The 22,368-nt window shown below is 44.7% G+C and overlaps 2 protein-coding genes across 2 annotated transcripts; both read left to right on the forward strand.

Moving 5' to 3' along the window:
- The first annotated feature begins 45 nt into the window (after positions 1-45).
- LOC109477805 lies at positions 46-11,448 on the forward strand. The gene is made up of 13 exons (XM_019779201.1): positions 46-2,696; positions 2,911-3,133; positions 3,651-3,885; positions 4,273-4,334; positions 4,474-4,585; positions 4,804-4,926; positions 5,473-6,134; positions 6,491-6,694; positions 7,267-7,433; positions 7,770-7,915; positions 8,133-8,216; positions 8,662-8,803; positions 9,284-11,448. Exons 1-13 carry the CDS (start codon positions 82-84, stop codon positions 10,821-10,823), a joined length of 6,315 nt encoding a protein of 2,104 aa, XP_019634760.1. The 5' UTR covers positions 46-81; the 3' UTR covers positions 10,824-11,448.
- Positions 11,449-14,395: 2,947 nt separating this feature from the next.
- On the forward strand, positions 14,396-21,519 carry LOC109477757 (retinol-binding protein 3-like). The gene is made up of 9 exons (XM_019779106.1): positions 14,396-14,674; positions 17,251-17,450; positions 17,896-17,988; positions 18,304-18,392; positions 18,655-18,811; positions 19,054-19,203; positions 19,694-19,826; positions 20,021-20,134; positions 20,826-21,519. The coding sequence occupies exons 2-9, from the start codon at positions 17,262-17,264 to the stop codon at positions 21,014-21,016; spliced, it is 1,116 nt and encodes a 371-aa protein (XP_019634665.1). The 5' UTR covers positions 14,396-14,674; positions 17,251-17,261; the 3' UTR covers positions 21,017-21,519.
- The last annotated feature ends 849 nt before the right edge of the window (positions 21,520-22,368 follow it).

The following is a 22,368-nucleotide window of genomic DNA, read 5'->3' on the forward strand; positions in this document are numbered from 1 at the left end:
GGAAACTCGAAAACCCGACACACACTCCAGCCGCCTGTCCTGTCTCCTAAACCCATCCCACCCATTCCCTCCTCATTGGAGATGGCGTCACTTCGCACACGTTCCTCCCCCGCATTGCTGTCTCCTGACATTGCTCGCTCTCCCGTTCCCATCATGCAAGACTCCCCACTCTCCGAGACAGCGCGGCACTCCCCAAACACGGTCATGTACAACCCCCTCACCCTGCCTATCGCAAGAGGACTTTCTGGCAGACCAGAGCAGCCTCAGATCTTACCACATCTACCACGCTGTGAAAAGATGAGTCACGCAGGGGCAGCCCCCATTGGAGCCTCAACTGTTCATGGTATCCCCATGGCAACTGTCGTTCCCAGTGTGGTTAGGAACTGGGGAGGGCATGCCCAGAATGGCAATGGTGTGTCTGAAGGTGTTCCCAGCAATGTGTTCATGAGACCTTCCTCTGCCTCTGACATGATGGGTCTGCTGGCATCAGCCAGTGTGCTCACCCGCAGGACTCCAACACTGGAGCAGCTGCTGAAGACACCATCCATGGTCAACAAGTCGCAGTCTGCACCCATCCTCAGTACTGCTGCTCCCCAGCCCACCACAACCCCCTCCGCTGTCGCTGCGACAATTCACCCGATGGCAGCCCCGATCCAGAGCATGGCGACAGTCAGTTCTCCACCAGTGACAATCTCTAAGCAACTCGCTGAGGCAACCATGGTTCGACCCATTGCAGCGTCATCACAGCACACAGCTCACCCAATCACGCAATCTGCCTTCAAGCATGCAGTTCAGCCTCTCATGAGCTCTTCCCAGAGTACTGATGTGGTGGATGTTCAAGCAGCTACAATGGCATCCCTTCCATTCAGCAAGGAGCCCATCATTCAAGGAGCATCAGGACTGATGAAAGCTCATTCAACCTTTGAGCACGCTCCTACCAGAATGTCCCCCCAAGCATTGTCATGCGTACAAGATTCTCCCACTCGCTCACTGTCACAGGACATGCCTGGTACAGTCAGAACTCCAAAGAAAGAAGTGCAGTTGGAGGGAGTGGTATCTAGAAACAATGATGTTAAGACCTCTGGCAGTCCCAGTAAGATACACGAGTCAAGTAAGCTGACAGTACCTGTTTCGTCTCAGCACCCTGTTCTCGCGGTGCCTCCAATGGTTGTCGATTCCTCACCCACGCCTATAGAACGTAACATATGGTCCAAGCTGATGCCCCTGGGGCCTCCCGGAAACAGCCCGAGAAACTTAGCCAACAGCCCTCGCGACGCACGAGAACAGGAGGTGGCAGAGATTCTCTCCAATATGTCCACCCCCCTGGGCTCACCGGCCCCCCCACCCATGGAGTCCCCATCCCCCTCCCCTCACCCCAGCAGACCCTCTACTCCACCAACAGAAGGCAGGACATTGCTTGGGGAGGGAGACACCAAACACATAGGTGCATTCCCATGTTTGGAGAGCATGCTTCAGAAACCTGCACTGTCCCACTCAGATAACACACCAGTGGCACCCAAGGTGTCACCCCCAAGTAGAACCGTGTATGCCGTTCAACAAAGTAAAGTAAAGACTAGGGTCTCGCCTCCTGCTAAAATCAAGAGCAGCCCAGAGTTCAAGACAAGGACAGGTTTGCCTGTGAAGATACAATCCGTCACCGACTTGAAGGTGCAACAACCAGGCTCTCACAAGGATGCAGACACCAGAAACCGACCAAAGGAGTCAATCTGTTTGGATAAACAGCCAATGACAGCGATGAAGACAGAAGTGACCGAGGGCAAAGCAGTAAAAGAGCAGGCTAATGTCTCACCATTGAGGATGTCTAGATCACCACATTCCCGACCATCTTCCACCTGTATCCGAACAACACCAGCCAACATTGCTGCGATTTTGTCCATGAAGTCCAACCTGCCCACACAACGAGCCCTCTACCCCCTGCCAACATCAAACACAAACACGACCACAAATTCAGTCTCGCCACCAGGATTTCCTTTCTCAAATCTAGGCTTTTCCATTACCAAAATTGGTCTCCCAAATTCTTCCCCAGGCATTGGACCGCACACCTCAACTCCTACATCTACAAGCAGTGCACCTTTGACCACAGCGGGAGTTTCACAACCATTAGACACAAAGTACAGCACGATTTCTGGACATAGACCATCCTGGGCAAGCAAAGTTGTTTTGCAATCACAGTGTAAAGAAGAAAATCTGACACAAAGTCATGACAGAGATAGAGAATCCTCAATAAGGAAAGAGGAAAGAGACGAAAAGGTGGAGGTGCATCGTTCGACTCCAGATGTATCAAAAACTGAACCAAAGTCGGTTGCTGCGTCAGCTGCAGTTTCCTCTAGTACGTCAAGCAACCAATCAGCTCCCAGTCCTGCACCAGTCACAGAACCATCTGAAGGGCCAGCAAGTGTGACATCATCACCTGAAGCTGTCATTGTACTGAATACTACAAGTACGACAAATGGGTCTGCTAGGAAACCAAGAAAATTCACAAAAGCATCAAACAGAGCAAGAAGAAGAGAAGACAGATTAAAACAAATTGCAAGCAAATCACAAAAACCTGCTAAAAGGGTGCCAGAGGAAAAGTCAGAAGGTCCTAGAAGTTTGACTGTTTCTGAAAGGATGACATCTGACCAAGAAGAGGACTGTCAACGAGAAATGTCAGACTATTCCACAGATAACAGAAGGTATGTATGAAACAAGTTATCTGAGGCTTTGCATCATTGTGTTTTGTGGGGAAGAAGATTGCAGTTTTTGTCAAAATCATGACATAATGTAGGAAAGTGATTTGTAGTCACAGTATGTAGAATTTGATCTTTTACTTTACATTTTGGAAACTGCTGAAATACTGGATGAAGGTTGCATATTAGTGTTAACACTATATTTCCACACTTCTTTCAGGGACTCAGAATCCAGCACTTTCAGTGACACGGCTGACACAAACATGGAGGGTCTCCAGCACAGGAGGTACGGAAGAAGGTCTGGTCCATTGTCACGGCGACAGGAGAGAGAGTTCCGGAGGCTGAAGGACTCGGAAGGCTTCGTCCGAGACAAGAAGCCGCCCAAGACTATGAACCTGTATGAGGACACATCCTTACTGGGCAGAGAACAGAGATACCTTCAGGTAGAGAAGCTGACATTGAAATACAGTCTTTGGTTGAGAAACAGGGCTCGAAATACTGTTTTTGCATACATTTGTATGTAAACCCAGTACATGGACCAGTGCAGGTTAGGTGCACATAGACCTGCACAGACACAATCTTTGGTATTTCGAGCCCTGAGAGACTAACCTCATGAATTTTGTGTGAACTTATTGTTGAGAGTATCCTGGTGTCCATCCAAGTCTAGCATCAGTCCACTCCTTTGACTGCTTCCTTGATAAAAAGTCTAGCACCCCTTAGTATAGAAATGATTGGCATTTGGTTTTCTGTGCAAAATCTATGCTCCGATGTGCTCTAAGAGGCAGGGTCCTCAGCAACAACATGGTAGCACGTTCTTAAGGCATTATTACAGGAAGGAGAATAAGAAACAGCGAAAAAAACCAATATGTTTTCCTTCTGCGAAGGTAAACATAAGTATAGGATAGATACATGCCAGAGTTGAGTTGCCTGAAATCATAACTTCTTGTGTTCCCTGTCCAGCGTGCTATGATGCGGTTCCAGGAGATGGAGCTAGCAGACAAGGGTCTGCCTGTGGAGGCTGTCGTCAGGAAAACTCCCTCCAGCAGGCCTGTGGGGATGGGTGTGGGCAGGGGCAGGGGAGGGCGGCACATCGGTTCACACCACTCGTATGTCACGGTTCAGCACCATGGACCAGGGCGGCCGCCAAAGGCAGGGCACCCGCGGGGGCGTAGGAGAGGGATGTGGCAGCGGGGAGGTGAGAGATACCGATAGAACAACCAAGGCCACTCCAAGTTATTTTCTTAGTTTTCAGACATTTTAAGGTGAAAATATAGCAAAGGGACATCACTAAACAAATCACAGAGAGGAAAACATGAACCAGACTTTATAAATTGAGTGCACCAAGCATAAACCTGGGTCTTAGGCTCTGACTTTGCTACATACTGCTTAGCACATAGCACTTTATGGCAGTTAAACATAAATCACTTCCAGTAGACTTGCCCCCTTCTGTAGCACTTGCCAAACTGGTTGGCCCTAGGGCTATAGAAATTGAGAAGGTGTTGAGACAAGTGCATGTATTGTAATACACCTCAGTAGTAAGGGAAATTATAATTCATGTCAGTGTTGTTTGATATTGACACAGTTGAACGTCCCCGCAAGATTAAAAGGACTGCTTCCAGAACATCTGAGTGCAGCAACAATGCTGTAAGTACTGCATTTTTCTTTGATTTTATAGCATAAGAGAAGTGGATTGTTTGTTTGCACATATACAGTGAAATAATCAAGATTTGGGTACAATAGAATGAATGTCAGGCTAATCATAACACTAAAACTGTATATGTAGGAAGAAGCCAGCTGCTCTGACTTGACCAAGGAGTCTGGTGACACCACAACACAACAGCAGAAGACAGCTCTCCCCTCAGACACCATTGTCAGGAGTACTGGGGCTAAAGAAGGTAGCAACAATTAGTGTTGTAGTCCTACTGCTATTCCTTTTTAATAGATAGTGTGTAACTCACAGTTTCTATTTTATAAAACAACTCTAAAATTTGACTGCTATTTGTTGCAGTCACACAATTTTTCATTCGCTATTTGTTGCTTTAATGCTATTTTGTATATGTGTATCTTAGCTTATGTAGGAAAGAATATGATTATTTTTTTCATAATTCTTCAGATTCGGAACTGTTTCGTCCTGAGATGATCTACAGCAGAAAGAACCATCTGGTTGTTCGTAAGCCCGGTTTCCAGGACTTCTACCCAACCATCTTACCCACCAGGACTAGGGGGGTGGCCGCAGGTCAGTGTACATGGACCTTTTCACGGATTCCATTGCATGCTGGGAGGTGCAATGCACCATGGGTAGTGGGGGGGGGGAGAGACTCATGACAACATGACCAGACACAGTGTTGCATGCACTGCAAATGTGATTATGTTCTCATAGTAATGGTGTTGTTTGCCACCATGTCTACGTACCTGTATTGCCCATATCTCCCAGCATGCAATTGGATCAGCACAAGGCCTTATGCTTTTGACAAACCATACTGTCATTATGTACACATACATTGTTTGGACATACCCTCAAAGAATGTGAACTTGTCCTGAATTTACATTCTTTTCTCTCTGCCTTTATATACATACATCCTATACATCCTAAAATTACAAAAATGTCCTGCCAAAAGGTCACATGCTCAGAGTAATTAAATCAACATCACTCCTAAAGAAGGTTGATGTAAAAGTGACCAAAAATTCAAGGTGAGCTACTTTTGGTCAAACTTATCAAACTTTCAAAAAGTATCAAACTTCTTCGCAAATGAAAGTTATTAACTTCTTTCTCCATTTGCAGCTAATTTCTCCAAGTATGCCAGGAAGGCAGGCCAGAGCGGTTCCACAACCAGTATGAAGATGGAGGCCCACAGGAGAGCGCGCCGACACTGGGCTCGCAAAGCCGCCGCCGCCGAGAATAACAAAACTGACGACGATCCTGAGAAAAGCGGCTTCGTCGACCTCAACAACCTGAAGGTGCGAATCAACTTGAAGGACCTCTATCGTTCCAACATGGCGCAGCAGCGAAAGAAGTTGCTTAAGAAATGCTGTTCCAGCACAGCGAATGCCAAGGTCATTCCCGAACAGATAGAAGCACAGCTGTCCCCAAAAATCAAGATCCAGAAATGTCTGGTGACAGAAGGACCTTCCTCCAAGGGCAGGTACTTTGCCCGTCGGACTGGAGGTCACCCGGCATTCACCTACAAGGTCACGTCGTGTAACATGAGCCCGTCACCTGTCCCAGAATGCAAAGCAGAGGTTCCGCAGGAGGAGGCCCAGGTGGTCCAGCGAAAGCGGCCCGGTCGGAAGAGGGGGCCTCCAAAAGCACTGAACGAAGACGTGGCAGACTTATCCATGAAACCAGGAGGAAAGAGGAAATACAAGTCCAGACATCTGGAACCAGAGGAAGAACCAGCCCCCATTCCTGCAAGAACTATAGAGGAAGAACTGCCTGTTGTTGATGTATGTAGTAGACATGTTGATTATTAGGTAAAAGGGGCATGCATGTTAAATGATAATAACTAGAAGTTTATAAATCTTTTTTTAACTTTGTTGTAGTCCATGACCAAAGACTAATTGCAACAAGTAAGCAGTAGCCTTGAACCTTGCACGGGGACACCAGGGAGGCTATCATGGGAGACAATGGGTTCTTAAGCAGTAAACAAATGTATAAATGCATTTACATAAAATAGTATTACCCAAGCAGGACTCTAGGTCTGCCTTTTGGCATGATTTCATTCACAGTCACAATTGTTGATTATTGATAAGCTTTAATCTTGGAGAACTTGGAGTTATGAACATAAATCATTATTTCATAGATGGAACTGATTCACATCAAGCAAGAGCCTCTGAGTGATGAAGAGACTGTGGAGTACGATCACCCAGTGGAGGAGGAAGAGGAGGAGGAGAAGGCAGTACCACACCCAGACTTACCTCCAATGCCACCCGAGATGAAGAAGCTTCTGATACAGAAGAGCTCTGGGGAAACTGTCCTGCACCGAGCCTCAAGACTAGGCTATGAGGTGGGAATCTTTTGCCATTACAGTAAAATATATATTACTAAATATATCTACACGCTAATGTGTTTAGCGCTAGAGCAGTAGAATAAAATGTTATCACTGGTAGACAAACCACTACCGATGCACTTATAAATGCACTTACCTGCTGTAGTGCTTGGGATAGAAACAGAGATTGGCGCTGACCAATACACCAAAAGTTATGGGAAAGATTTTAACTAATAAACTGAGGTCAAATAATGATGGTAAATGGGTAGCTAGATTTTTGTAAGGTGTAAAAATGTCTCGTTTTATTTGTTTATTAGGATTTTCCATAAAGTGACAGGGAGGGCAAAACAGGTGCATATGCACGCAAATGTACTTTTTCAGGTTGCTTTACCCCATACAAAGAGCAAAACAACATTAACATACATTTCAGAGCCAAATAACTGAACAATATATGAAAAAAAAATACACAAAACAGGTAATAAAGCAATTAAGTTAAGCATCATACAAATAGTAATATATGAAAATAAATTTGTGTGATCTTATGTGTGTTGATTAAAGCTGGAATGAACCAAATATGTTACCTTGTACAGGAGGTTGTGCGTTACTGCCTGGAGACGCGCTATGTGGATGTGAACTCCCAGGACAACGCTGGTTACAGCTCCTTGCACGAGGCCAGCGTTAGGGGCCACAGGGCGATCGTGCAGGACCTCATCCTGTTCGGAGGCGACGTGAACTGTAGCGCTCAGGACGGCACAAGGTGGGTCAAAAAGATGTTTGGCAAAACAAAGTTGCTTTCATTGTGAAATGTACGGGCCACTAAAGCCGCGGACGGTAGAGTTTGCGTTATACAGACTACTTGGCATTATGTCTTTACATGCGGCTATATCTAACATTCAAATCAATTTAATGTGAAAAATCGTTCACAGCGATGTGTTGAACAAATATTACCGTAATCATTTGAACTATTTTTCCACAAACTTAGAAAAAAACAACTCAGTTAGTCGTTGCATGTGGCTTTTAACTTGTTAAGTCTATGATAAAAAGTCGATCAAAATTGTGTGTTAAATAACTCTTAAACTCCTGTTTTTCACAGACCCATTCACGACGCAGTTGAGAACGACCATGTGGAGATAGTACGGATGTTACTGAGTTACGGGGCTGACCCGTGTCTGGCCACGTACTCAGGACGTACCATCTCCTCTCTCTGCCGCAGTGAGATCATGGAGAGGTTCATCACAGGTGAAGACTTTGTCATTGACATAACATTTCGACATTAAAACATATAAAAAAGTCGAAGAGAAAAACCCCAGATAGTTATTCGTTACTCTTATCGATATCCATTACCAGTACGGCCAGTAAGTAGAAATAAACAAAGCCCCATAACATAACGTTCACGTTGTCCCTCATAAATTCAGAAATGTTATGTTTGAGTGTTTTGTTGTTGTTTTTTCCCCAGATCATTTCCGAGACCTGGCAGGTCGGGAAGAGGACGACAGTAATGAGGGAGCATGGGAGTTCAGTGGATCTTGTGCTATCATGGGTAAGCTTCGTTATGAGTCATTAGTATATTAGCACTCCGGTGATTTTTTTTCTTTGTGGGCGTCGCTCGCGCTCGGGCACAGTTATGATAGAAAAGATCGGCCGTCAGGAAAGTGTAGCCAATGCGTGGCGAACCTAGGTCGATAAAACCCCCTATGCTACCAGGCTACCAGGATAAACTAAAGGTATAATGTTTACTTTAGCAGACGTCTGTAACCATGGTAACTGGTGCTGTAGCAGATACTGTGGGGTGTTGGATTACATGATGTAGCAGGTGTTGGCAGGACTGGTTACCATAAGGATAAGCAGAGCAATAATCTGTTAAGCTAGACCATATCATTTGAAGGTAAACATTATGCATTGCTTTGCAAATGTTACCTTTCTAGTTGCTCATAAACTAGGTAATACAGTAGTCTCATACTCATCCATATATGCTGTTCTTGCAGAAAACCGATCTGAGGGGACCGGTATGGACGTGTTTGCTGATATTCCAAAGGAGGAGGAATCTGATCCGGATGATTTCGAGTTTGAGATGTCAGAGCGTCCCCATGTCCCAGCTTACAACCTTCTTATTAACCTCAGAGAGGGGTAAGTCGTAATGACGATGTTATCATTAGTGCGGAATCCTAGCGTCCCTAACTTGATTTATTTTCTATACAGCAATATCATGTGCTTGACGATCTTCAGTTACTGGTATACCTTAACTTCACACTATATAGCGCAATATTGACAAGCCAGAGGACACAATAAGGACACACAAACCGTGCAGTAGGTGACGCACTAACCACACATTGAATGACGCACTTATGGCGCATTGGATGACCCACTAATGACGCATTGAATGACGCGAAGGGCACTTTGCGACAAACTAAAACGAACTAGCCTAGACTTTAACGGTGCACTTCATTCCCTCATGTCCTCGAAATAATTATAACGTGTTGGGCATTGTATAAACGCATTGTTGTGGTATCTTAGAAATTCGATCGGCTTCGTCCTCAGCAAAAAAAAAGTTCAATGGTCACATATATTACGCCCTATAATGATGAGTGTAACTCTTTTTTTTTCTAGGTGTCGAAACTACCTGCTTGTTGATGACGTCATGACCCATCTGGAGATTTCACGAGAACAGCTGATGGCTAAACTGGCCAATCAGACGCCGGTATGCATGAGTAAGAGCAACTTCGTCACACAGATCTCAGAGAGCCAAGTTACGGAGGTCCCCAGCGGTCTGGTAGCGTGCTCTGGACAAGAGGAACCGTCACGGAGCAGTCCTCCTTTGTCTGCCTCCGACTCAACCTCTCCCGGTGCTGTCCAAGAAAAAGATCAAGAAGTCCCCGGAGGAACGTCGTTTGCTAAGAACTTCCCCTTTGGGGAACGTAAAGTACCGGATCAAGTACAGGCTGAAAACATCTGCAGCAGTTCACAGGGCGACGTCCAAGAAAAACTGAGTACTGAGACCACGCTTCGATCCTACGACGATTATGAAGTGAATCTGGAGAGAGTAGATGAAAGAAACTTGTCAGACACTTTGCTGACAATTGGCGATTTGAGGGAAGATGCCCGAAACACAGACGACGACCGTACAACAGAGACGTATAGGAAGGTATGTTCTGAATCTAACCAAGAAAGACAAGACCCCGAACTGCCAGAGCGTGAAAACGTTCAACAAAGTTACTGTGGAATGGAGAAAGCTGAAACTCTTCAGGTGGCTTTGCCCGAAGACCACAGCTCTCGTGTTTTCGAAAATGGCAACGATCAGAAACTCAGCCAACTGTGCAGAAAGGAAGATAACACAGACGCGGAAGGAAGCCAACGTTTCAGCACCAAGGACAGTGCCACAGGGAGTAAGCTACAAACAACAGACAGTGAGGTCACTCTTGGTGAGGAGGAGAAAATGGATAGGACTGAAACAACACATGGAGAGGTGTGCATCGCAACCGAAACATCTTCCGCTGAGGAAGATCAACATCGTGATGCATCAAATTGGTCACCAGCTGAAGGAAAGTCGGAAAACGCCGATTTTGACAGAAGAGACGCTTCTGTTGACGAGGCATCCCATGTTGTGTTCGCAGAAGAAAATGGCAGCATGGTCGACACACAAAGAAGGACAGAGGAGAAACTGTTTGGGGATAATCCTGAGACAAGCTCTATTTGTGGTTCAAGTGATGGGATGCAAATGAAGAAGACCGCCATGACAGAGGGTAGTGAGACACTTCAAACTAGCGCCGGTGCGCCGTCTTCAGATATTGCGGGGAGTAGTCATGGACATACGCAGTCACCTATTTTGTTTGGGACGGAAAATCTCAACGTTTGGCTGGATACAAACAGCAGCAACCAATCAAATGATGACCTCATGGGCCAATCAGGACAAGAGCCCGCGGGGAGCCAATCAGAACGGAGCGCTGATGTCGACAGTGCGAATCTATTGGTAGAGCTCGGAGCCAATGAAAATGCGGTACGAAGGGACTCCGTCGTGACAAGGTACTCAGATGGGATGGTTTGCAGTTTTGAGACCGCGTCCAGGAAAACCGAAGAACCGGTTGTCGAATTGTTAGAGTTAACGTCGGGCCTCAAAGAACTTCTTGGGATTCTTACCGAAAAGCTGTAGGGAGCAATGGGTCCAGTTGTAACGTTTTCGTCTTAAGTATTCTGATGTCTAAAGCATATGCATGTATTGATTGGTTAAAGCACATAGCAAGGAGAATCATGTTGTTACAGGAAAGGTGTGCACACAAATCTTCATACTTATATCTGCTAGCAGGAGTCGCCATACGTGGTGCGTTTTCGTGATATTTCCAGTTCAACGTTTCGCATCATCGGTACTGGCGAATAGTTGTACATGGCTGCTTTGCATTCACCGCCCTTATACTATATAACGTGTATATTTTTGCTGTGTTAATTCCAAGTTGGTTTTCAGCTGTAAATATTTGCGGTTGGTGTTTTGTTTGTTTTTTCCTGGGCGGTGGTGCTGTACAAAGATTGTACATATGATTATTGGGAAAGGTAAATCAGACACGGTACCATATTAGAAAGAAAGAGTACATAATGTAAAGATTTCTATGAGAGAATTTTTGACTGAGAATATAAGATAAAGCTATCGTTCCTGTTTAGAGCGCAGTCTTCCGTGGGATTCAACTGTGATTCGTAGCTTCCATGGGAAAGCAGAGCTTATATATTGTTACAGTTGTGAGTACGCATTACAATCAGACAATAAATAACACATACTTACCAGCTTCCTTGTGAGTGCAGCATTACGTAGCTAGTACATGGCCACCCTTACATATGGGGCACTGTAGCCAAATGATTTTCGGTATTAACCTGGTCAGGCCAGGGCAAGGAAAATGGATTGAAACCTCGTGAAATGGCAGTTTGAATTTCAGATTTAATTTCAGCACATTTCTTCCTTACCGGCCATATGGCAAAGGTAAGGGCTCCTTTGCTCACTGAGGTCAACAAACTACCCAAATTTTGTCCACGCCTTGATAATTGGCAAATATTTAACTATTTAGTTTTAGTCTTTTGTATGTAAACTCCAAGACCTTTGGGCGGTTACAATAAAATCAAATTGGCAAGACAGTATCAACCTGGCGCATTGGATAATGTACTGCCTGGGCAATTTGATACTATCTTGCCAATTTGATACTTAATTGCAGCCACCCAAAGATCTGCTTGGAGATAAGTTAAACTTTACATTTTGCCATTTATTTTATCATCCCAAGTAAGTCGCATACATGCTCAAAGACACCGGGCTGCTACGCATGAGGGAAGTGGCAATGCCAATGTTTTTTAATTACTTACATTTTCCAATTTTGATGTGAGTGACTTTTTGGGCGAAACTATAACTTAGCAGCATTTACCTTAAAGTTTTAGAAGCCGTTTGTTGATATATGTTTTATGTAAAAGTTAACTTCTTTGTAACGTTGGAGTCGCTGCGCCATACGTGTTACCTTCGGACAATAGCAGGCATATATTACGTTCTCTTTGTATTATCCGTTTGGTTGTAATTCGTTTGCATTACGATAGGTGTCGTGAGTACAGTTTCTAGTTGGTGAAAAGTTCATATTTCGTTGTTTTAGAACGGTTTTACCTATATATTTTTTCCTGTTCGGATGGGATTATATTCCAATAAATGCCTGTTGCAAAAGTCAATATGCTTGCGGTTAGTATTTTTTGTTCTTTAATTTCCTAAAGGCAAAGGGACTGACCTACTGTACAGAGCTTTCACGGTTTTAATTATAAGACCTTAAATCTTCTAATGCTGGAAGATACTATGTTCGTATATATACGTAGTTCAGGGGACAAACTGCCAAACAGCATCATTTGGTTTAGGAATAGAAAATTAATGTTCACTCGGCTGGAATCCATAATTTCAGTTTCTAATCTTTCCAGCCGCTTCTGGGGTCTGGTAGTTGTTTTCGCTAAACAATTTTCCGTCCTGACGCATGGAAAAAATTACTGCTTTGCTACATTTCAATGAAGCCAGGACTCCGATCGCGCTCCAAGCTATTAATCTGAAGGGCAAGGCAGCATCAAATTGGCCACTAGTTACCCATTCGCTCTACGGGGGCTGATGGTAACTGGTGGCCAATTATTATGGATAATGCTTGTCCTGCCCCGAAGGAATCTGCCCGGGGATTACAGTAGCGCCTAGCGACCCGCCCCGCTGACCCGCCTTCTAGAAGGGGGCCAATTAGCCCCGGGGGTGACAGATTGGGTAACACATGCGCAGCAGGCTAACTCCGATCCATACGTGGTATGGATGACAGCACGTCGATCGGCAGAACGTACTGCACCTGTGCGAACCCCCGATATCTTTATCACGATTTCGTCAAATTTTTGGCTCAGATGCCTCAGAATTTTACGAATACGATCGTAAACGAGTCGTTCTGCTGAAATGCTACCAGTACACTGTGTAGTACGTACAATACTTTTTTTACGGGTTTCGCACAGGCGCAGTACGTTCCCTGCCATGGCATGGAATCGATTCCATGGCCATGGTTACAAAGATCGCACTCGTTGAAAAGCGCCACCCTGCGGCACGTCCGTGTATCGGATTACTCCTAATGCTTTCCACCTGAGAAAATAAGTGGCAGTGCGCGGGAGTTGGGCGCCGTGACCCCGGGTGACGTGGGAGGCAACCCAGATCTGACAAGTGAGGGTCTGCATGGAGGAATCTTGGCAACGCTTTACGATGAGAAGAGCCGGAGCAAATTCAGGATGGCCCTAGCTCACGGAAAAATGCATGCAGACCCTCACAAGTATGCACCTCTATATGATCCTCCCCCTGAAACCTGTCATGACACAGGAATCTATATCGGGCTAGCTGGTCAAGTTGAAGGTCATCTTGGCCACAGAGGTCAGGGTCAAGGGTGGGGAAGACTGAAGATGCCATATCCAGCTTTTACAAACAACCATCTGGCTGACCAGAATAGTTTGTTTGGGTACACTGAAAATCGTGGGTTCAGTACATTCAATTGTACTGTTTCGTTCAATTCTATATATACTTTTGCCTACAGGAAAGTGAAATTGCCTTTAATTCATTTCAATATATATATCTTCATTAATATCCCACTACGTAGTTAGATAATGATACTGTATAAACATTTTTGAGGGGGCTCTTCAAAATGAGATGTCTTTGCATTGATCGGTGACTGATTCCAATCTAAAACATATGACGAAGAAAATTACTGGTCCACCTCCTGGTAGACTTCCTAGAGTGATTGATATTTGGAGGGAACCTCCCCCTTTCTTCTCAATTTGTCTCACTCTGGTTTTACCGTCGTTTCAATCTGTCACAGACCGAAACAATTTTCCATGGTGTAGTCCTTCGCCCATCCCACTCTACTCTCCAAGCAGAGGTTTTGGTTTCGGCTTATTTTTGACGTATTTTTATGCGCTTTTATCTGGCTTTCTTTTCGTGCTGGTGTCTTTTATTTGGATGGCAAATGGATGCTGCCTAAACCCTGCTGCCTTAGCCTGGGTGCCATCCGATTTGTAACGGCTACCCCGAAAAAATTCTTTCGCGGTAGCCTTTACAAATCGGATGGCACCCAGGCTACTGCTGCCTTGCCAATTTGATACAATCTTGCAGCTTCCAAGTACTAGTATCTGCTTGGAGATTAATTTCACTCTTCTGCGACTGCGCCAGAAACCGTCTCTACAGATTTCCACCGACGCTTTGTTAGAAGTGGGTCAGGACTACACTGGACGGTCCCCCGGTAGGTTCAGACGCCCGGAGCGTCGCGCAGTAAAAACTGCCCCATACCTGCTAGCCGTCCGCCACACTGCACGGCAGATAAGCTACCGGGTCCACTGTGTTTGTTTACGTTGTTCGTTCAATACATCGACTGCGTGTGAACAAGAAACAGAGGCGAACTTCGCTGGACTGCGATCAAGACCCACAGAAGAGGGACAGAGAGAAGATTTGACGATCATCACAACAGAGGAAGAAGTAAATAGGTGGGTATGGTAAGAACGTGTGGTTTAGACATGGGTAGCATGGCGCAGGGGTTTCGTTTTCAAGTACATGTGTGTTTGTGTGTGTGTGTTTGTGTGTGTGTGTGTGTGTGTGTGTGTGTGTGTGTGTGTGTGTGTGTGTGTGTGTGTGTGTGTGTGTGTGTGTGTGTGTGTAGTACAGTATAGACGACAAAAATGTGGAAGGCGTGAGTTGAATTACGTACATTGATAGTTCACGTGGCGGGTTGTCTTGTCACACGATCCGTGTAGCCCCGACTCTGCCCCAAAACGATTCGTCAAGGCTAACGGTCGGACTTGCAAAATCAATCATGGCGTTGGACAATGTATCTGGTGGTATGAGATTTGTAGCGACCTTGACATCAGCTTGCCCCATCCTCGAGCTCCTGCCTTCGTCTGATCTGATCTTTTCTATGCTGGTGTGTACAATGTACTGAGTATGTCGGCGTTTGTATAAGCCTCGTACCAGGCCATTTACAGCTTACTTCTAGCCTCTACCAGGCTTTAGAGATCTTTAGAAGCGACTGGAAAGAGTAGAAATTGTCCAAATAGACAGATGATGTGCCAGGGGAGGTGGTCTGCTAAAGTTTGCCAACTCCCCAGGCCCTGGCATGTTATCTGTCTATTTGTACAATTTCTACTCTTTCCAGCCACCTCTGATTGAGTCTGAAGCCTGGTAGAGGCTAGCTTGGGCCCGCTACCTTCCCTACTGGGGTGTCAGGGTCGAGGCAGACCTAACCTGTAACTATACCAAGCCTTAGGTTCTTCTTAGGTTACAAGAAGCAGGATTGCTGATGATATACTATAGTCTAGATGCCTGACATTCCATGTATACTTGTGTCTTGTAAATTATAACATTACATGCTATTCTTACTATTCATCACTCAGGTTACGCATATGAGACAGAAATATACCGACGACAGACGTATTTCCGTTCTGCATAGTCGTCAATGCAAGGGTGTAAGACATCATGACATCTGGTATTGTTAGATTCAACCGGAGACGTTTTCTCTACATGTTTTTGCGAGAACATGCGCATCGCATTAGTTCTTCGTGGGTCCTGTAACCTGTAGCTTAAAATGTGTCAGAATGTAGTACTTTCCCTGAGTTTCTTACTGAATAAACAGCAGAGAGCACGGTTGGGTCTGCTGATCATTCACAGCGACTGGGACACAGCACCGGCACAAATAAACTAACCCTTCTTCTCTGGAACAATGAAGAGTTGTCTTAAACTAAAATAGATGCTTAAAGTTTACTCTAAGTCGCTGTTTTGTCTATAGGGCCTCAACAAAATATACGCTTTACGGAGATACATTTTAGTTTGTTTTAATTCTGTTAAGTCAATATTAGTAATTAGTTGGTCACTGCCCCTTGTTTGATTAACCTGTTTTAAGGCCAATGTACGCAATTCAGCGTTTTACAGCTCTGCGATTTAATAAGTAATTGTTATAAAAAATGTCTGGTGTATTATCATCATCATTCGTAGTAGTAGTAGTAGTAGTAGTAGTAGTAGTAGTAGTAGTAGTAACAGTAATAGTAGTAGTAGAGTAGTAGTAGAGGTAGAGTAGTTGTAGCAGAGTAGTGGTAGTAGTAGTAGTAGTAGTGTAGTAGTAGTAGAAGTAGTAGTAATAGTAGTAGTAGTAGTAGTAGTAGTAGTAGTAGTAGTAGTAGTAGTAGTAGTAGTACTTGTGCTAGTATAAATTGTTACATTTTATCCATCCAGTTCAGGGCTCTTATGTAAGAATGTAAGTCTATGCCAAAAATTTCGAGAAAGACACTGCAGTTTGTAACAGAAACGTCCCGATTGTGCCTCCTACATCTGCTTGGAAGTTAGCGTGACCTGGCCGTGACAGCTGTCCATGTTCCGCAGCGAGAAAACCGTGCAAAACGTGACAGTGTCTATCCACGGCAACTACCGGGAGACTGCCGACTTCCGGTGGGAGATCACCCCTACTTCCGCCGCCTGAAGCCCCCACCTAGCGCGGTGTCTTATCTGACTTGTCAGGAACACTGACCTTTCCTTCCTTTGTAACCTTAGACAGGACGTTCAAAAGTGATGTCCTTTTCTTTCACGGAATGGTGGCCGTTTTGTAGCCTCTACCAGGCTTCGGAAGCGGCTGAAAAGAGTAGAAATTGGGCAAATAATACAGATAACATGCCAGGGGAGGTGCGTACAGTTTGTCGCTCCCTTGGCATGTTACGTTAGCTCCAAAGTTCATATATTTGCTGACAGAATATTCATTTTCTTGACTACTATGATTTGTACCACAAGATATTGATTGGACTTGCTCAAATTTTCGACTGTACAGCACCAGTCTTTGTCAGTGAATGAGCCAATCCAAGCCCATTTTGCAGGAGGGATAAAAGAGGCCATATGCATCAGAGCCCTACAACCTAATAGGGATTCCCTTTACAGAATCTGCTTGGAGATTACTACAGCCATCCCTGAAGAGAGACGGGGAGCGCCATAGCCTTCTACGTTTGATCTATTGCTCTGTCTGTATGTAGTACTGAGAACATCACAGTCTTCATCTGTTGATAATTCCCCCTCTACTGTGTAGATTTCGAGACGATGGCAACTACAGCATACCTCGTCTTCTTCGCTCTCGTTCCCACCGTTCTGTCGACCGTTGATTGGTGGGAAGTTGTCATGGGGATAGGTGACGTCATGGCGGACCACTACTTGGACCAGGACCTGAGGGCACTAGATGACCACACTCTGTTACAGCGGTGGAACCAGACACTCGTGCGCAGGTTTCAGGTAGGTCTGGTATCCACTCTTCGCGATCGGGGCTGCAGGAGCTCTTCGCCGCCCAACTCAGCTATATATATAGCTAGGCTCCCCGGTAGTTATATAGGTTTTGCACGACGGGGGTTCAATTGGCCCACCATACGGTCGTGGCATTTTTGTGCCGTGCAGTCGCAAAAACTCCCTCCGGGCGGCCAATTGAACTCTGCGGGGGAAAGTTACTACAGCACCGCAAGAGAGCCCGCTCCAACCACGTCAGACTGGATACCAGGCTAGTTTGATGTAGGACGTCATTACGTAGACCTTTTTATGGATCCCAATTGCATGCTGGGAATCGCGAGGCACTATGGGAAGGACGGGGGGGTGGCAAACATCATTACCATGACAACATAGACCGGACTGGACACAGAATTGAACACCACGCTCAAAGTCAAAGAAGTTTATTTTTTGTTGCCAGTCATGGTCACAGGATGACATGAGAGACCCCTTGCGATTGGAAGAGGGACTGACCTCAGAGCTACAGGACATCACAGGAGACGAAACCATAAAGGTGAGAGGGCGACAAGACTTGTTTTCAATGCAATATAGACTAACTAATTACAGATTTTACGTAGCAAAGACATATTCAGTTTTTTTTACCCTTGGTCATTGAGCGCCGCCATTTTGATTTGTGATATCATATGTCTGCCATCTTGGAGTTGACCTATCTCAAAAAATCCATGAGTCGTAAACATCCTTACGTGAAATGACATGTATTTGTAGCCTTCTCTATTGAACAGCGTCGCTTATTATAAAGAAGGGCATTTGATATAATAGTATTCTCCTTTATGATAAGTGATAACTCTCTTTATTTTTTTCTGCTAAGGTTTGGGACTTCGGAAAATACGAGAATACTACACAGGAACCTGTACCAAGGGAGTTCTACAACTTCAGCACGTTTGTAGATAACTTCAGGTATGTTTGCATTGTTTGTTGTCATATACTAGTATATGGTGACCAGCCCCTCCAGCACTGTTCTGCTGCATAATGTAACCCAACATCACAAGGTGTCTGCCACAGCACCAGTTACCATGGTGACAGACGTCTGGACCAGATCATGTGTTTGGAGGAGGAGTAGAAACTGAGAGCAAGAACAATACGTTTTTTTTTCTGCAAGGGTAAACATAATAAACCTCGTCGGCTCAAGCACAGACGTTGTTCTAACTTTTTTTGACAGGAAAAACCGGGAGAGGTACATCAACGTGACCCTGCTGGCAGGACAGATCGGCTACGTGTCCATCAGGTCCATGTCAGACATCGTCGACGTCATCTTACCGGATCCGGAAATGACGGAGTTCTTTCTCGGCAAGATGGCGGCACTGAATGAATCAAAGGTCAAACACTTCATTTTTCTAAACCTGAAAATGTCAAATTTGAGGAATGGAAACACTAGTACCGTGCTTTTTATTGTGATATTTATGAGATTCACTGATACAAAATGGGTTTTCTTAGCCCGGTATGCACCTCTATTGAGCTACCGGGCCTCCGTTGTCCTTGCCTAAAATGTAATATTTTTGTGTTTTAAAAAGTTAAAAAAACTTACGCACTTACACATAGCTGCTGCCAAATATTTCAGGCTATTATATTGGACCTTCGGCACAATCTTGGAGGAGATAGAGAGGGCGTGGTCCACTGGGCGTCTTTCTTCTTCAACGCTACTCCGTCTGTGCCGCTGTCGGACGTGTACTATAGGGACGGCGTCAACCAGTACTGGACGTTACTGGAGGTATGCGTCGGAAGCGGCCGGAAAGAGACTCAGCCAAGTAGACAGATAACATACCAGAAGAGTTGCTCCGCTAAAGGAGTACATTTTGCCGCACCGTATGCCAAGTCTCTTTCCAACCGCTTCCGAAGGATGGTGAAATCTAGAGGCATGAGTCCTCTCAAAGCTGCTGCTTTACAATGTATTATGTACATAAGAATACCATAGAATATCATACTTATATGCAATACCCTCTTGAATTGTTTCTTGTCAATGAAAAGACAACAGAAATTATTTCTTATTTATTTCTGGTACAAAAAACACACCGCCTGTGATATTTCTTACAAACTATCTCATATTTTATACAACTTGATGAGAAATATCGTACCTTGTAGCGTTTTACCGTCTGCGTTACTCAAGCCAAATATTTTACGACACTACCGAAAATCAGCGACCACCTTGTAGCGAAGGATTATGGGAAGCCTGAAAACGTGTACGTTTTTGTTTCCCCCAGGTGCCAGGAGGTATCAGATATCCCGACAAGCCACTGTACCTGCTCACCAGCAACAGGACCCGGAACGAGGCGGAGGAGTTCGCGTACGCCATGCAGGTTGTGAACAGGACCACCATCATCGGCGAAACGACGGGTAAGTCAAGTTTCGTGAAGCTTTTAGAAGGCTCTTTTTATGTTTTTGCTCTGTTTCTTTTTTCTTTCCAGTCACTGGCGTAGTCAATGACCTCAACCAGACCGTCTGTCACCATGGTAACTGGTGTTGGGTTACATAATGTTGCATATCCTCGCAAGAGTCGATGCCGTTATACCTTACTCTTCTCTCCGTAGCCGGAGTAGAGTTCACGGGGATGTGGTTTCCTATCGAGGAGACGGATGTCCACCTCCTGACCAGGACCAACGTCGTGCGGAACCCCATCACTCAGGACAGCTGGAGCGGCAAAGGTAACGTACTTCTTCTTTCGTCGATCTTGAACGTCCATCCATTACAATTAGCAATTCAACCAATGATAGAATGGTAATTAGTGGTTCGACCAATGGGAGAATGTCTTTTATTTAATAATGGTTTTGGTTTTGTCTTTTATTTTCTCCGTACGTTTTGACGGAGTTGGGCAGGGCTATTGTAACGTTTCCGAGAGTGTAATGCTCAGTAGACGTCACTTTTCGGACGTTTGGCCTACGTGACCACCAGGTCAAAGGTGGTTAGAAGTTTGTAACTGCCCCCGTCCGTCCATTGGGGTTGATAAGATTGAAGCGGAATTCTTGAGACCAATGCTTTTTGTCAGTAGCTGATAGTGTAATATCAATGAGGCATCGCTACGGCTCACTTGTATTAGTCTCCAAGCAGATCTTTCTGCGGCAAAGTCGTATAACCAACCGGTAAAACAGTGTCCAACTGGCCCCCAAACGATACTGTCTTGCTGGTTGGTTACGACTTTGCCTCAGAAAGATCTGCTTGGAGATTATACTTTTATAACTCTTGTTTACTCGATAAGTGCGTTGGGCTCATGATCAGATGTTACTAGTAGCATCCAGATAGTGCTTACCACCAGTGATATCAATCAATGATGATAATAATTATAACACATGCATGTGTGCCAGTCATCAGTATATAACTTGCAATTTGTATTTCCAGGGGTGACACCAGATATTATGGTACCGAGGGCGGAGGCTCTAACCGAGGCGCTGCGGAGATTGCGCGGTAACGAGGACACCAACATGGCCGCCAGCTCTGGGAACACATACCCTCCCAGATGGACCGTCTTTCTGGTATTTATAAGCACAGGAATAATCCTGCTCACATCGCCCCCCAAGTTTGTTTTTTGAGCAAACAGTGGTCAGGAAAGATGAATTTGTTTGGCATAATGTTATGCTCGACAAATTGCCACATAAATTGAGATGTTCCGCCACCATTTTACGTAATAGTGGAGGTATCAACCACATCGCCTGACGTTTTTAAATTACCTGCTAGGTGTCGCTGTTGTGTGGTCAAACATTTTACAGTGTCATACCAATATCCTCCTTGGTCATACAAGTTCAATTAGTGATTATCAATCAACCGATGACACACTTCTTTTACAATATGGTGATTTGGTCGTTGTGGAAGTGGCCGTTTCCTCAAGTTCAAAGTCGGTTTACCTGTTAAGAAACTTTATTGTCACTTTAAATCTGACTAATTCAGATCCTATTACATATTGCTGTTTATATTAGAACATAAACTATTACGTATTACTGCTAGTTGCATTATAGAAAAGAACTGTCTAGAAAGCGAAGTTAACGGTTTGTGTAAATAATGTTCATATTGTTCTGTGTAATAACTTTGAAACCACTGTTTAACTGTTTAGGTTTAGATGTTGTTTAGCGTAATATAATTAAAACGAATAGACACGTTGTCTCAATGTCTATTGTATGGTTTCATAATTTCTGATAATGCAATTGTTGTATTTGTTTATATTGTGGACTGTGGTTATCTGACGAAGCAGAACTCCTCTGTGCAAGTAATTATTACCTCTTCGTGTATATACGTATGTGTTTGTGACTTTGTGTGTGTGTTTGTTTGTGTATGTTTGTGTGTGTGTGTGTGTGTGTGTGTGTGTGTGTGTTTGTGTGTGCACGTTTGTGTGTCTATATATCTGGATATTTCTCTGTGTGCGCGCACGCGTGTGTGTGTGTGTGTTTGTTTATGTGCATTCATGTTACACACACACACACACACACACACACTCAAACATACACAAACAAGCACACACACATACACGAAGAGGTAACAGTTACTTGCACAAAGGAGTTCTGCTTCGTCATATAACTACCGTCCACGATAATACGCTTACGCTCAGTTATGATAGTTCACGAGTCAAAATGATACAGCATGAACGTAAAAAAACAGTCTGCTTTGACATGCACTTCAACAACACGGGAAACCTTTCCGTTTTTTTTTTTATTCCAACATGAAATCAATCACCAGACGTGGTGACGACACACTCAAGTTTTTTCAACTTATATTAATGTCGCCACCAACACAGGGGACAAATACATGACAGGACAATACTCATTTACACCTGAGCTGAGTGAGGAAAGCCGTGTAAAGTGCCTTTCCCAAGGGCACAAGATCGGTGGCATGTCAGGACTCGAACCCGGGACTCTAAGTTCCGAGTCGCGCACTCTGCCGCTACGCCACA

Source organism: Branchiostoma belcheri, unplaced genomic scaffold, assembly GCF_001625305.1.
Source record: "Branchiostoma belcheri isolate BF01 breed outbred unplaced genomic scaffold, Haploidv18h27 scaffold41, whole genome shotgun sequence".
NCBI lineage: Eukaryota > Metazoa > Chordata > Leptocardii > Amphioxiformes > Branchiostomatidae > Branchiostoma > Branchiostoma belcheri.

Coding starts and splice junctions, on each gene's coding strand:
- LOC109477757 (XM_019779106.1), top strand. CDS start 17,262: ATGGCAACTACAGCATACCTCGTCTTCTTCGCTCTCGTTCCCACCGTT. Junction 18,812..19,053: donor CGGCACTGAATGAATCAAAG/GTCAAACACTTC, acceptor CAAATATTTCAG/GCTATTATATTGGACCTTCG. Junction 19,204..19,693: donor AGTACTGGACGTTACTGGAG/GTATGCGTCGGA, acceptor TGTTTCCCCCAG/GTGCCAGGAGGTATCAGATA.
- LOC109477805 (XM_019779201.1), top strand. CDS start 82: ATGGCGTCACTTCGCACACGTTCCTCCCCCGCATTGCTGTCTCCTGAC. Junction 4,586..4,803: donor GAGTACTGGGGCTAAAGAAG/GTAGCAACAATT, acceptor ATAATTCTTCAG/ATTCGGAACTGTTTCGTCCT. Junction 7,916..8,132: donor CATGGAGAGGTTCATCACAG/GTGAAGACTTTG, acceptor TTTTTTCCCCAG/ATCATTTCCGAGACCTGGCA.